The following is a 13,791-nucleotide window of genomic DNA, read 5'->3' on the forward strand; positions in this document are numbered from 1 at the left end:
TAACTAGGAATCCTGGGTGTTGCGGTCCAAACGTGTCTGGAAGGCACAAGGTTGGAGAAGACGGCCCCAGACAACTCTGGCGCAAGTGCTTCCGGCGGCAGCCTGGCGGAAGAAGCGAGATGGCGGCTGCGCAGTTGGGCCGGAGTGCACGCTGCGATAGGGGGCGGCTGCGCGCAGGCGGCTGAGACTCCATCCCAGAAAGCAGCGAGTGGGGCCTTTGGGGCGGACAAGGAAAGAGGTATGGCGGGGAGACCGAACCCCTCGAGCTTGTTCTGGGGTAGCCGACAAGCGGAGGAGGGATAGGGGCGGGCAGCGCTGCTTTGCGCAGTCTCCGAGACCGGCCCGCATCGGTCGCGAAACTCTGGGCGGGCTGAGGTGGGGCGGATGTTCGCCATGTCGCATATTCGCCAAGGGCGCCCGGCGTGGCGTGACTGGACCGTCGCTGCCCCTCCATGGAGGGTCCTGAGCTCCCCTCAGTTTCAGTGTGTGGAGACGGCGAGGCCTCCCCTCTCCGCACGCGAAGCCTGGGTCAGCCCTTCTTCCTTCCTTGAGATCTCTCTTCCTTAGTTGAGGGACGAGTTAGGCATGTCACAAAAGGGCTCCCGTTGAGCCCTGCCGCGTCGTCCACCGGCGAGTAATGTTTTGTCACAGACCCGCGTTTGTACCTTGCGGGACTTGTAAACACTCGCCCAGAAAGACTGGGCCAAGAAAGACCGGGTAACTTGGAGATGCCCTTGTAACGATGAGCATGTCGGCTCAAGGAGCAGAAAAAGGGAAGGACTCTTCTAGCCGGCGTTCTCCAAATGGTCGCCTCTGGTACATTTCCCCCTCCGTAGTTGCAAGGAGTCCGCGTTCTTTACCGGCGCACGGACCACGAAATGTCTTCCTCCCTCCTTTGGTCTTAAACAGTTTTGCCATATGGAATATGCTTCTGCTATTTTCCTTGCATCATCTGTCTCTCCAGACAGAGGTGTGAAGTGTTGAAGTAGTTGCAATTACCATGACCTACCTTGTGTCCCACTGGTGGGGTGTTGGTAAAATTGTTCACTTGTAAATCAAGTGAAAATGAGATGCCTTTGCTGGGTACATTTATCACTGTGATTGAATGCCTTCATATAGAAGCAAATACGTTGTCAAAGATAGAGCAAAACTATGTTGTCATAGCTTTGGTTGTGAAAATATCAAAGATTCACAAGATAAAAGGCTGCTTTGAAAACTTAGAGTTCCAAGGCACAGAGGAACAAGGAAACTAATGGAGCCATGTGTGGAGTGTTTGAGGAATTCCATTGCATGGTATCTGCCAGCAATGGTTTTTAATTAATTTTATGAGACTTTTGCAGCCCATTTAGTATAAACTTTAAATATTTGAACAGCCAACTGATTTGATAAGCCTGCAGTCAAGATCATTTTCAGTATGTGAATTCCACAGTTCCTAATATATTGGAAAATTCTCCATATTGTAGGCGTGAGGTTTATTTTTTTCTGGGTTTTTTTGGTCATGTTTTAGTAAATGCTTTCCTTAGATTTTCCCTTAATCTGTTGTTTTTAGTCTTTAGCTTCCATACTTGTTCCTGAAATAGTATAACCCTTTTCTCAAGTTTAAATCTTGGTTGACTGCAAGTATAATTTCTTTCAGCAAGAGTAAGAAGTAGAAGTCACTTTTGATCTATAGCAAGTAATGAATTAGACAAAGCCTAAGATTGATCTAGGATCTCAACACTCAGATTTGCCAGTGCTGTTTTGGAGCTCCATGGTAAGCTGTAGATGCTTCAAAAGCTAGCTAAGGAAATTTGTGTTTTCAAGGTAGTAAGCACTTAATTGAGTGGACTGAATTTCTAGTAACTTCAGGTATAGTTGAAGAGAAGGGTCTGAGTCTGATAGCATCTATTAGAATAGACAGTAGAGTTCAAAGCATACTGAGTACATTCTCAATAGTTCTTTCAGCAACTCCTTAAAGTAGGTCAACTACTTTGTTTTTGTAGGTATAGACATGAAGCTCAGAGGGTAGTTTGATTAAGGCCACCTAATTAATTTTAGGTAAGATGAGATTTGCACTAGGCTAGCAGGAAGGTATCAACAAGGGACAGGGAGTTTATATAGTAATCAAGGCAAGCAGTCTGCTTCCATCTCGGTCCCCAGCAAACAACTAATATGCTTTGATTTTCAATATTTTTCCAAAATTCTTTGATAACACATTTTTTTCTTTTCAAACGGCATAGTAATAAAGATATTTGGGCTCTATTTTAATTAACTTTAATAGTTACTTTCATAAATGCCTGCAGAAATCTATAAGCTAAATTTATAAACATTGCCATTCACTTTATTGTGAGCTTTACTTTGGTTTTGTGGTTCTGAATATGTGTGGCTATTAGAAAATGAATAAATGCCTTTACCTCTATGCCCTGATTTTGCAGGATGCCTGGACTTAGTTGTAGGTTTTACCAGCATAAATTTCCAGAAGTAGAAGATGTGGTCATGGTCAACGTCCGGTCCATTGCAGAAATGGGAGCCTATGTTAGCCTTCTGGAATATAACAACATTGAAGGCATGATACTCCTCAGTGAACTATCCAGGAGGCGTATCCGTTCTATAAACAAACTCATCCGGATTGGCAGAAATGAATGTGTCGTTGTCATAAGGGTTGATAAAGAAAAAGGTAAGTTGAATAAAGGCTGTTGAGAGTCACTTTACATCCTAATGTATCAATCCAGAAAAATCTTGCACAAATGAAAAGGTACTGTCGTTTGTGCAAGACATCCCCAATGAATTCTCCCAATTTCCCTGTCCCACTGCAGCCCCCTGTGCCCTTCAATACCTCCTTTGAGCAGCTTTGGGTGGTAGGTGAGTAGTGGGTTGTGGTGCAGGGAGGAGTGAAGAAAGCAGCTTTGTGTGAGTGTGTTCAGCCCTAAGTATGATTGTTTTCACATAATGTTTTCTGGTATAATTTAAAAGTTATATTTGGCTTGTATGTAAAGTTCATGGGGTGGGAAGAAAAGTGAGGACTGAACCATCAGTCATCTAGCTTAGAATTTTCATCCTGAAATAAATATTTCCTAATGCATTACATGGATAAAGCTGACATTTTTCAGTAGTGGGAGCGAAAGTGTTGAGTGTTGAATCCTAAACATGTCTTGAAATTTTGTATTAGGTTACATTGACTTGTCGAAAAGAAGGGTTTCCCCAGAGGAGGCAGTTAAATGTGAAGACAAATTCACCAAATCAAAAACTGTAAGTTTCCATATATGTTGGTCATTGTTCTTTTGCTTTATAGAGCAATGCAGTGGGAATAATTTTTTCTCTGGTAAATTGTTTTGTAACTTTTGAAAAATGTGCCTTATAAAATTTAGCAGTGTGGTTTGTGATATATCTTACACAACAGCATTAATGGATTGCTAGACTGTTTGGGAGTTCCAGGTACTTTTCTGAGCCTTTAGCCCACCCAAGCCTTGAGGTCTGCTCCTGCAGCCTTCCAGCAAGAGCTATTAGGCTGGCGTGTACCAGGAATAAGGTATCTTCTGTAATGGCACTGACACTTTGAAATTTACTTCTCTGTGTGTTTCTAGGAGAATAGTAAGGTTTTGGATCTCTTTAGAGATTGTTTTATATCTGTCTTTTGGTGTTTTATGTTTTATTGAGTGTTCTGGTGTTTAACCTGGTATTGGCTATTATAAGGTGCACTGTGAGGGTAGGTACCTTAAAGGGCTGAAGATTAGAGTAAATAAAATTAACAAGAAAATTTAGTAGTTACTGAACTGCATTAGTAAATATGCCTTGAGAATTTACCTTTGTGAAAAGTGGCTTTTTAGTAATAATGAGTGTAATTCAATTATCCCACAATTGTACTGGTATGGATTGACAGAATGGGGACATGGTTGGTTTCCCCATTCTGCTTCCTCCCTGCCCTTGCCTTGAAGGGTTTGGGGAGGGCACCTGAGGCAGAGTGAAGGAGGAGCGAGAAAAGAGTTTAGTAAAATGAGTGAACGTCCACTTGTGCAACATCTTTTTTTCTCAGTTCAGAAATGGGAGAGAGATCCCCAAGTCTTAAATTGTAAATTGTGTTAATGTCACTGCACTGTGGATTTTTTCTGTTCTATGTCAATGCTAATTGCTCTTTGTGGCACAGTGTTCAGCATGACTAATAAAAGTAGTTCATCTCATTGAGTTCATGGCTGCACAAAGAGCATGAATGAATCTAGCAGAATTTCATTACTTCATGTTATGGCTCTTGCATGAGTATTGTGCACATTCATCTACATTGTGATTTCATACTTCTGTAGTCCTCCTGCACTGGAGGATTTCCCAGTCTGTGCAGTTCTGGATTGGCATTGTTCAGAATCACCCTCAGTTCACTTTTCTCCATATATATTATCTACACAATTTGTATGCATCAACTGATTTCTGGGAAGCTGGATAAGGGGCTGTTGCGAATAGGGCAAGCCAGAGAGCAAGATCCAAGCTAAGTTGGAAACATGCTCAGCTAGTGGACCCCTAAACATTACCCCAGCTGTGAGAGAGGCACTTATCAAAGAATGTTCTGGTGGTGCTAAGGCAACATTTCATGTCCCTTCCCCAATTATCAGGGACAGGATGGAAAAACTCAAGGCCATGGCTAGTTTCTTCTACGCAAGTCAGTTGCACCAGCCATGTTTTAGGACTATATATGAAACATTTGTCTAGTCCAGGGGTGCCAAACCAATCTGAGGTGGGGGCTTAATTGCTCTATACCAGGCCTTCAGTGAGCCAGATGACACCAGCAGGAAATTCCTTGTATTGTGCTTGGCAATGCATTCTTATGCAACTTTTCCCCTGCTGATTACCTAGGTTTACAGCATTCTTCGCCATGTTGCTGAAGTTTTAGAATATTCAAAGGATGAACAGCTGGAGAGCCTGTTTCAGAGAACTGCTTGGGTATTTGATGACAAGTACAAAAGGCCTGGATATGGTGCATATGATGCTTTCAAGCATGCAGTTTCGTAAGCACAGCACATTTCGGCTTGTATTCTGCTTTTTTCCGAAACCTTTCAGTTTTGTTGTTTTGCTTTGGGGTGGGTTTTTTTTTTTTTTTTTAGTTTACACCTGAATATAAAAAGCCAGGTGCAGTGGGTTGGATCCAAAGTTTCCTTGAGTGGAACTCCACAGGAGGAAAGTTGGGAGGCAGTTTTCATAGGGTCCTCCTTTCTCTTCAGCCCCCTGAAAAGCAGGGTTTGGAGGACCTGCAGGACAATATAGGAGGTGACACTGGAGTTTACAGGTGAAAGGGGAATGGATGACAAGCAACTTTCTCTAACAGGAGCTGGTGCTGTATTTCAGTTGCTTCTGTTAATGGAAGGAGCTCTTCTGTTACCTGAAGGATAATTATGGATCCAACCCAGTGTGCCATGTTTCTGTCCAGTCCTGATTATCAAACGGCATCTTTGTTTGACCAGATCATTTAGATTTTAATAAGCTTTCAGGAAAAGGTAGTTTAATAGTTCGAATATCCTTCAAAAGTCTCTCCCTCTGCCCTGCCCCCCAACATGCACCACTTGTTCATGCTCATTGCTACTCATAGACTCTTTGAAGGGGTCTCTAAGACCTTTGAGTTCAATCCCCTGCTCAATCAGTATAGAATTCTCCTCCATATGCTATGCTATGGAGAAAGCCAGGCCAGTTTTTTTTCAATGACAGCTAATTTTCTTGATTGAGGTAGATTTTTCCCCCCTTTAATTGGTGCCATTTATTTATTTATTTAGAAAATTTCTATGCTGCCCCATTCACTGAAGCCTCAGGGTGGCTCACAAACATAAATAAACTTTGTTAAAATAATATAAATTAACAGTATAAGTTGCCCTGGCCAAAGAATAAAATAAATATATACTATTAACAGTTAAAATGACATTTGACTAAAAAGGTCTTCACCTGGCGCGGAAAAACAAATAACGACGGCGCCAGGCGGACCTCTCTGGGGAGCGCATTCCATAGATGGGGCGCCACCGCAGAGAAAGCCCTCCTCCGAGTACTCACCCTCCTAATTTCCTTCACGGAGGGTTCCCGGAGAAGGGCCTCTCCCGCAGATCTCAGGGGGCGGGCGGGCATATATGGACGTAAGCGCTCCTTCAGGTAACCAGGACCCAAGCCGTTTAGGGCTTTATAGGTCATCACCAACACCTTGAATTGGGCCCGGACTTCAGTGGGAAGCCAGTGAAGCTGACAGAGGACTGGAGTCATGTGAACATAACGCCCAGTCCCCATCAGCAGCCTGACAGCTCTATTTTGCACCAATTGAAGTATCCGGACCATCTTCAAGGGTAGCCCCACGTAGAGCGCGTTACATTCAGTCATGTGAGCTCCAGTCTGCATTCTGAGGTAGAACCCTCAAGATGTAGGATTACTACTTCATCAGTGAGAATTAAGCTTTAGTCAAACTTGGCAGTTGTAGTGGAATAGACTAGTTTTTTCAATCCAGTACCTTGCAGATATTTTGGACACATCAACATTCCTCAGCCAGGAATGGGAAAAGCCAAATTAGACTATAATGGCATTTAATATCTACTTGTGTGAGATTAGCACCTTCAATGGAGATTAGTTTGCAGAGGAAGAAATTTATGGTACAAGATTTTAGTTTCCCAGATAAGTGACTGCTTGGGTGACTTATGTTGGCCCAGTGCAAATGTGATCTTATGGTTCTTTCAGATATATTTAACAGATGAAGGAGCAGATCACACACTTCCTCTCTACAAAAATCTCCTTTCTCCTTTTACTAGTGTTGATCATGATGTATAACGTGTGTTTCCTGATCCTGCAGACATGATCCTTAACCAGGTTTACCTTAACCAGAGAAGAGGGAGGAGACCCGTATAGAGGAAGGGAGAATGAAGCAACACAGAAGCCTGCTCTCTGTCTCTTGCCCTCTTTGTCTCAAATGATAAACAAATAAATCTGTGTCATCTTGACTTAACTGTGACTTCTATAATTTCTGGGGAAGAAAATCATACAGTTGTTTCAAATATTACAAATATTTTAAGGAATCCTTATGCGCTTATATTTATGGCTTTTTTTAAACCAAGGGACCCCACAATTCTGGATGGCTTGGATCTGACCGAAGATGAGAAGCGAGTGCTAATTGACAATATCAATAGACGTCTAACACCGCAAGCTGTCAAAATTCGAGCAGGTAAGCCTCAAAAGCTGAACTTTCACCTGTTAAATTTAGAATGGGCTCATGACTACGGTGTAACAGAGTTACAGTATAATGGAGTAACTATGAATGACAGACTCTCCTTAGATGCATGAAATACCTTTGGAAATTTATTCTGAAGACATTTTAGGCTCTACTTTTTTCTGCACAGTAAATCTGAAGTTGTCTTTGTCTGAAATAGTTCCAATAACTCCAATGCAGGTTTCAGTAACTTGAAAACTGCTACAGTGGCTAGGGAATGTTTAGATGTTTGCCAGGGGAATGAGAATTTAGAATACTTAGACTTTTGGAAAACTGTTCATTTTTCCTAGAAAAAAATTGAATATTCTCAGGAAATAAAAAGGAAAAATAAATTTTTGGTAGTAGACTTCTAGAAAATGAGGAATTTCTGCCAAAAGGGCAAAAAGCTCCCTGACCTCAATACAATTAACAATTTGATAACTAAAATGAATGACAGATTAAGGCTTTCAATCACAGAGGTGCCTGTAATTTTTAAACAATGCTTTTTGATGTTGCCTGTATTTTTACATGAATAGATCTATTTAGTTTTTTCTGGAAGACTGGTGTGATACTGTTATCTTTTGGATGTCTTTTAATGTGCATGCTTTCCATACTGTGTAGCAGGGGCGAGGGATTTGTGGGCCTTCCATTAGTGGTGAGTGAATGGAAGTTAGTGTCTAACAAAATGTGACAGTCTAAAAAATCCTTATCCTGGTATTATGGTACATTGCTTCCTTTCCCAATCCAGCCCTCCAGATGACAGTGTTGGTTGGGCATTACAGGATCCAGAATGTACAAGGCTGGAGAAATTAGTGTATTGATCTGTTTGCCTTTTTATGGTTTTCCAATTCTTTGGACACCTCTTTTATCTCCCCCACCCCCAACTCCAGTATGTAGTGGCACTCATCTCTTACACAGATTGGCTGAGCTTCTATGATGGCATGAAATGCTCAGATATTCTAAGTGTGCTGGAAGCACAGTTGAGATCTTTGGAGATGGGGATGGTAACAGGCAGGGAGTCCATTGGCATGGTGGCTGAATGAAGGGTGTGCATTAGGCAATTGAAAAGGGAGCCAAAAAGAAGGCAAAAGATGCTTAAGGGAAAGAGCAGAGGAAGCAGGGAACTGTGTTTTCTGGGTTCAGATGACAGCAAGCCATTGTGCCATGGAGAAAGCATAGAACAGACCATTGTTTCTGTTCATAGTTTCTTAAGTCCAAATGTACCGCTGGTCATGGCACCATGCTGTAATGCTGTAGGAATCAGATGATAAGACAGGCTAACAGTGTTCTAAAAAAACCCCAAATCTGCCCACTGATTTGAGCCAACTAGGCAATTCTTTGGGGTTTGGCTATACAGAAAGTACATCTTACTGATGGTCTTATGGAAGAGAAGCAGCTACATTGAAGAATAAGAAAGAATTTGAGTAAAAGTAGACCAGTACTAACACTTCTACTTTTCTGTGCAAGTGGTTTGTTGTCCAACTGACTTAAACCTTGCTTTATTTTTATTCCAAATGTTCTACAAATGCTAGATGAGATCACAAACATAAGTTGTTAGACTTGTTTCTTGTACAATAACCTATGTAGCTTTGCATTCCTTGACTGTAGTGTTTATATTTATGGGTTAACTTAATGAGCAGTCTAAGTCAGTATGTAACCATTCATGATTATACTGAAGAAAAATGGGAGTTCCCTAAAGCTTTTTGTAAGAAAAAGGGCATTAAATCTCAACAGTAAGTATGCTATAGGATTCTTTGAGCCACACATAGGATTCAGTGTTGAGTCTAATCTCAACACTGCTGCCTAATAAATTAGTGCCAAAAAGAAGGGTTTGGAGAATAAAAAGGTTAAAGCATGAAGCACAGGTGTCATAGGTTTGTTGTCTGTACCGATAAGAAAAGTCCCCATAACTAAACATAGTTGATTTGATCATGGACCACCAGTATATGAGCTGCCTTGCAATTTGTGCCATCCCAGTTACTTGCATAGAGCTAAAGGGAATGCAGAACCTCATCTGTAAAGTGGGCAACTTTGGAGCTTTGCCTGAGGCTCTTTGAAATATATGGGACACTTCTGACATGTGTTATGATCAGGTTCAGATTATAAAATGCCTATGGTAATTTGGTAGTTTTACTAATCTTTTAAAACAGAAATTTTCCATTTCATAAGAATTTCGTATCATACAAAGAATTGCTGCTTACTGTGGCTTTTAAGAAAACAGAATCTTGTCCAATCTTGTCCTTGTCCTATGTGAAACTTGTTTTAAGATACTTGTTCAAAAATGCTTCCGGTACTGTGAATTAGGATGGATTTAGAAGAAAATTTTACAAAGCAATTCTTTATGTACCAGTTTTCATTGGTATTTACCTTAAAATACAATGTTGCAAAACTACTAATTGTTCAATAATCAAAGACGATATGAGAGGTTTTAATTTCTAGGCTCACTTTTCAGAATATCTTCTGTATTTTTAATCAACTTCTGTATTTTTAAAATCAATTTTGGCACTTCCAGATATTGAAGTTGCTTGTTATGGCTATGAGGGTATTGATGCAGTGAAAGAAGCTTTGAGAGCTGGCCTGAGCTGTTCTACTGAGAGTATGCCCATCAAAGTAAGTGGCATTAATTCTTGTGGGTTTGGGGGAAGCCTTTGAACATAAACATTTTAGCTTGGACATTGCCTATTACTTACTTGTGATTTTAATCTCTCCCTGCATTGATAGACCATGTGTGTGAGAGAGAAACAAAGCTGGATGCCGGTGAAAAGGCCTTTCCTAGAGCTAGCCCATCTAAGAAAAGCTAGTTATAACTTTGAAACGTTCCAGTTACCCATTAATTGTTTTACTATTTTTATGAAACTATGCATTTTGGGAAAGTTTTCTTTATATAGGAAATAAACAGAATCAAGTCATCTTTCATTCATACTTTAAATCTCATCTTCATGTACCTTTTTTCACACATAATTGAAGTATAAAATCATTTCCTGTGTTCAAGGTTTAAATAACAGCTTGATCAACAACTTGTTTTTGTCCTGAACTTCTCAAAGTAAGTCTCAAGGTATTTTGTCTGTCTTGTAGATAAATCTGATAGCCCCTCCTCGGTATGTGATGACTACTACAACGCTGGAGAGGACCGAAGGCCTTTCTGTCCTCAGCCAAGCAATGGCTGTCATCAAAGAAAAGATTGAAGAGAAGAGGGGTGTTTTCAATGTACAGATGGAGGCAAGTATCATTTGTTTCCTAAATCTGGACTGCACAATGCAATACCTGTGGGTGCATTTGTGCCCACAAGGATTTCCCATAGTGGCTGTAAGGCTCTTTTCTTCCATGCAAAACTGGTCTGGCATGTGTATTCCCTGCCTTGAAACTACATTTCCCCAGCGTGCGTTTTACTCTCCTTTTTCTCATGAGTCTCCTGTTTGTTTTCTTCTGGTGTGCTTGTTCTTATTGGCTTTATGCTAATTGGGATGGAGATTCTAAGTTGAAAGGTATGGAGATGACCAGAGAGCCTGCTTGCCACAAGCGTTTTTATGAGGCGGTGGTGGGTGGGGAGGGACACAGACAAAAACAGTCCAGTTAGTGGTGCAGTGATAATTGCTTGCTTGAGAGTTAGCAGAAGGTAAATTTTCAAGTGGGCGAAGATGGGATAAAGAAAAGAAACATAGGAAGAAATGGAGGAGGAGGGAAGAACTTGAGCGAGTAAAGAGCTATAGGAGATGGAAACGCTGCTCTGCAAAATATGAGCTCCTGGCTGGGCTACATCTAAGTATTTATATAGGTTTATCTTATAAAAAAGCAGAATTAAGCTTTCCAGATAAGTGCCAGGTTTGAGAAATTTATTTCTTTGTGTTCCAACCTTATTCATTCGTTTATATTCATAAACAACAAAAAGCACTACAGAATGGACCATAGAGACTCGTATCTGGCTGTGTCCATCCACCAGTGGAATGGACTCTGCTGGAACATTTGAAATTTCAGAGCACCTAGTGCATTTAAGAGGTCAGAGAATCCTTTTCTTTCCCCTCTTTACCTTTCCAGACCACAATCATCTAAAATTAGAGCTCTGAGGACTGGGAAATAATTTGCCCACCTCCTCAAAAAAAGAAAGGGGGGCTTGCAATGTAAAGCAACCAAATTTGCATCTTGCCAGTTTCAAGTTGTTGCTCTCACCTAGCAACCAGTTTAGTGTACTTCTTGCTGCAAGGGAACCACACTTGTCCTTAAGTCTTCATGGCATAGCGGTATTGGATATTTTAAATTAAAAATATGCTGGTGTCAATAAACAGTAGGTATGCTGTTAACAAAAAGCTGGTACTTAATCTCCCCTTTATTGAAAATGCTTCTTCTCAGTATTCCTCAAATTCTATGTGCTTACTCTTAAATTCACTCTGCAAGCATGCTTGCCTGCTATTAAAAATTCAGTCACAAGGCAGATTCAAGCAGAAATTGAGCTCCTTCAGCTTAGTAACCCAGCTGCAACTGGGATTGCTTTGGGCTGGATTGCTTGCATCTGTTGTGAGAAAAAATCTGTTTAAATAAAAATGATTATTATATTCAGTTCAGAGGTTTCAGCTGTCTAGCTGATACATTAACCGTCCTGGAGGAAACCTGATTGCCTTCAGTGCAAAGAAGTACAAATTTCTTCCTCCCTTTCATCTCTTCAGATTTCCCTTGCAATTTGGATGTTTACCTTAACTGACAAGCTGTTGTTGCTGGTTCTGTGGGTAAAGTAATAAAGCCATAAATTGTGAAACACAATTAAATCAGTTTACACAGTGAATCAAGTGGTCTTTCATGATTTTATTGCTTTAGAATGCTGCAAATCAAATACTTATGCACTGAAAATCTCAGTGTATATGATGCAACTTACTGCCCTCAGCTTTTTGTTTCCCTTTCCATTCTTGTAGAGAGAATACAAAAGTTGCTTCTTTTTAAATTATGTATCCTGCTCTGTCTCACAGGCTCTGAGAAGGGTTGTAATGTAAAGCCTTAATTACAGCCTCCGGTGGTACCCTGCCCCTCCTGCCAATGAATTGCATCACCCAGCAATCCTGAAGCAGAATTCTCTTCCCTCATTAGCAAAGAGAGAGCACTCTGGATTAGGGCTGCTGATGCCTGTGTATGTGCCTGCATAGCCCCTGGCACCTGAGCTACCATCACATGAAAACCTCTGGGCCACAAGCAATCTGCAGCTCTAGCTTTACAGAATTTTTCTCAAAGTGAAAACACTTCTTTCCCTCCAAGTTGCTCACAGTTGAATTAAATGATCCAGGGGTAAAATAAACAAAATGATATAAAAACTGCTCAACAACAGACAGAAATACCATGCCATATGTAACCAGCAGCCATCCTCTGTAACAACAGCAGCACCAACTGTCAATGGCAACCATTGGCAAAGGTTTTGCAGAGTGAGGGGCTGGATGGGGAGCAGAGCTTAATCCCTGATAGCATGGCATTGAGACTCCGCAAATTATTGAAGGCAGCGTGATGTTTACTGTGCTATGCTACAGTCTTAAAGAGTAACTCCTGTGGACAGGTGTTTAGGATGGGACTGCAGTCAGGCAATCTTGCAGGGTGGTGTTGTTCACTGGTGTTGCAGCCTTTGACAGCTTTACAGTTGGACAAGCAACCTATGTCCTGTCCAGTTATGCTAAATACTTAAATGGTCTGCTTAAACGGTATCCTGATCACACTGTAAGCTAAGCAAACACTCTTTGTAATTTTTCAGCCCAAAGTGGTTACTGATACTGATGAGACTGAGCTGGCAAGACAGCTGGAAAGATTGGAGCGTGAGAATGCAGAAGTGGATGGAGATGATGATGCTGAGGAGATGGAAGCAAAAACTGAAGACTAAATTGCTTGGAGTGAAAGTATAGAGTGGCAGTTATAGGGATACACACCAAACCAGTGAAGACACTTTCAATTGACAGGGTGTCTGTTATTGAAAACGCTACAGGAAAAGGACTTGATTTTCGAGTTTTTTTTAATGAGACCAAATTTTTGAAGAGTCAAGAAACCATCTGCTGCAACATGCTGCTTAATTTCTTCAAAGGAAAGGTGCCTCTCACTGAAGATTGAATTACTCTCCCTCTAATAAACCAAGCATTGTCTGATGGCTGTCCTTAATATTTTCATATCTAATGAATCCAGATTGGCAACCATTCAATATACATCTGTCAGTGAGGTTTGTGAGAATTGAACCATTATTCTTTCACAGACTGTACTTAAGCAGATATTCAATAAATGTATTGGATATTTATCTATGTTTCTCTTCATCCTTTTCACATTCCTAAAAGAAAACTAGCACAGAAATGTGAGATGGACAGACTAACAAGTAAAATTCTTGAAGATGGCAGTATGCATCATACTTAATCCTGACTTTGCTGAGCTGTATATATGTGGGTTTTACTAGTACAGCCAGCTTTTAAGACCTTTTGGAATGCAGCTATGCAAGATTTCAAGGGCAGAAACATAGAAATTGTGAATTGCATTCAGGTGATGGAATAAGGGCTTCAATTTTTCTGTGCTCACACTTTAAGCTCTCTCATTACAGTGTAAACATACAGTGCAATGCGAAAGACTTAGACTCAACTGGAGTTCTGGGACCACTTAAGTTT

At 40.9% G+C, this 13,791-nt stretch overlaps 1 protein-coding gene across 1 annotated transcript; it reads left to right on the forward strand.

Moving 5' to 3' along the window:
• The first annotated feature begins 107 nt into the window (after positions 1–107).
• Positions 108–13,433, forward strand: EIF2S1 (eukaryotic translation initiation factor 2 subunit alpha). The gene is made up of 8 exons (XM_044436924.1): positions 108–238; positions 2,415–2,656; positions 3,149–3,228; positions 4,822–4,973; positions 7,047–7,153; positions 9,690–9,787; positions 10,253–10,396; positions 12,903–13,433. Exons 2-8 carry the CDS (start codon positions 2,416–2,418, stop codon positions 13,026–13,028), a joined length of 948 nt encoding a protein of 315 aa, XP_044292859.1. The 5' UTR covers positions 108–238; position 2,415; the 3' UTR covers positions 13,029–13,433.
• The last annotated feature ends 358 nt before the right edge of the window (positions 13,434–13,791 follow it).

The sequence above is a fragment of the Varanus komodoensis genome, unplaced genomic scaffold (assembly GCF_004798865.1).
Source record: "Varanus komodoensis strain SLA01 unplaced genomic scaffold, ASM479886v1 scaffold3, whole genome shotgun sequence".
NCBI lineage: Eukaryota > Metazoa > Chordata > Lepidosauria > Squamata > Varanidae > Varanus > Varanus komodoensis.

What these genes read in the sequence shown, in the direction of transcription:
- EIF2S1 (XM_044436924.1), top strand. Translation starts at nt 2,416, where the DNA reads ATGCCTGGACTTAGTTGTAGGTTTTACCAGCATAAATTTCCAGAAGTA. An exon ending in AATTCACCAAATCAAAAACT is followed by an intron (nt 3,229 to 4,821) that starts GTAAGTTTCCAT and finishes CTGATTACCTAG; the next exon opens with GTTTACAGCATTCTTCGCCA. An exon ending in TTTTCAATGTACAGATGGAG is followed by an intron (nt 10,397 to 12,902) that starts GCAAGTATCATT and finishes GTAATTTTTCAG; the next exon opens with CCCAAAGTGGTTACTGATAC.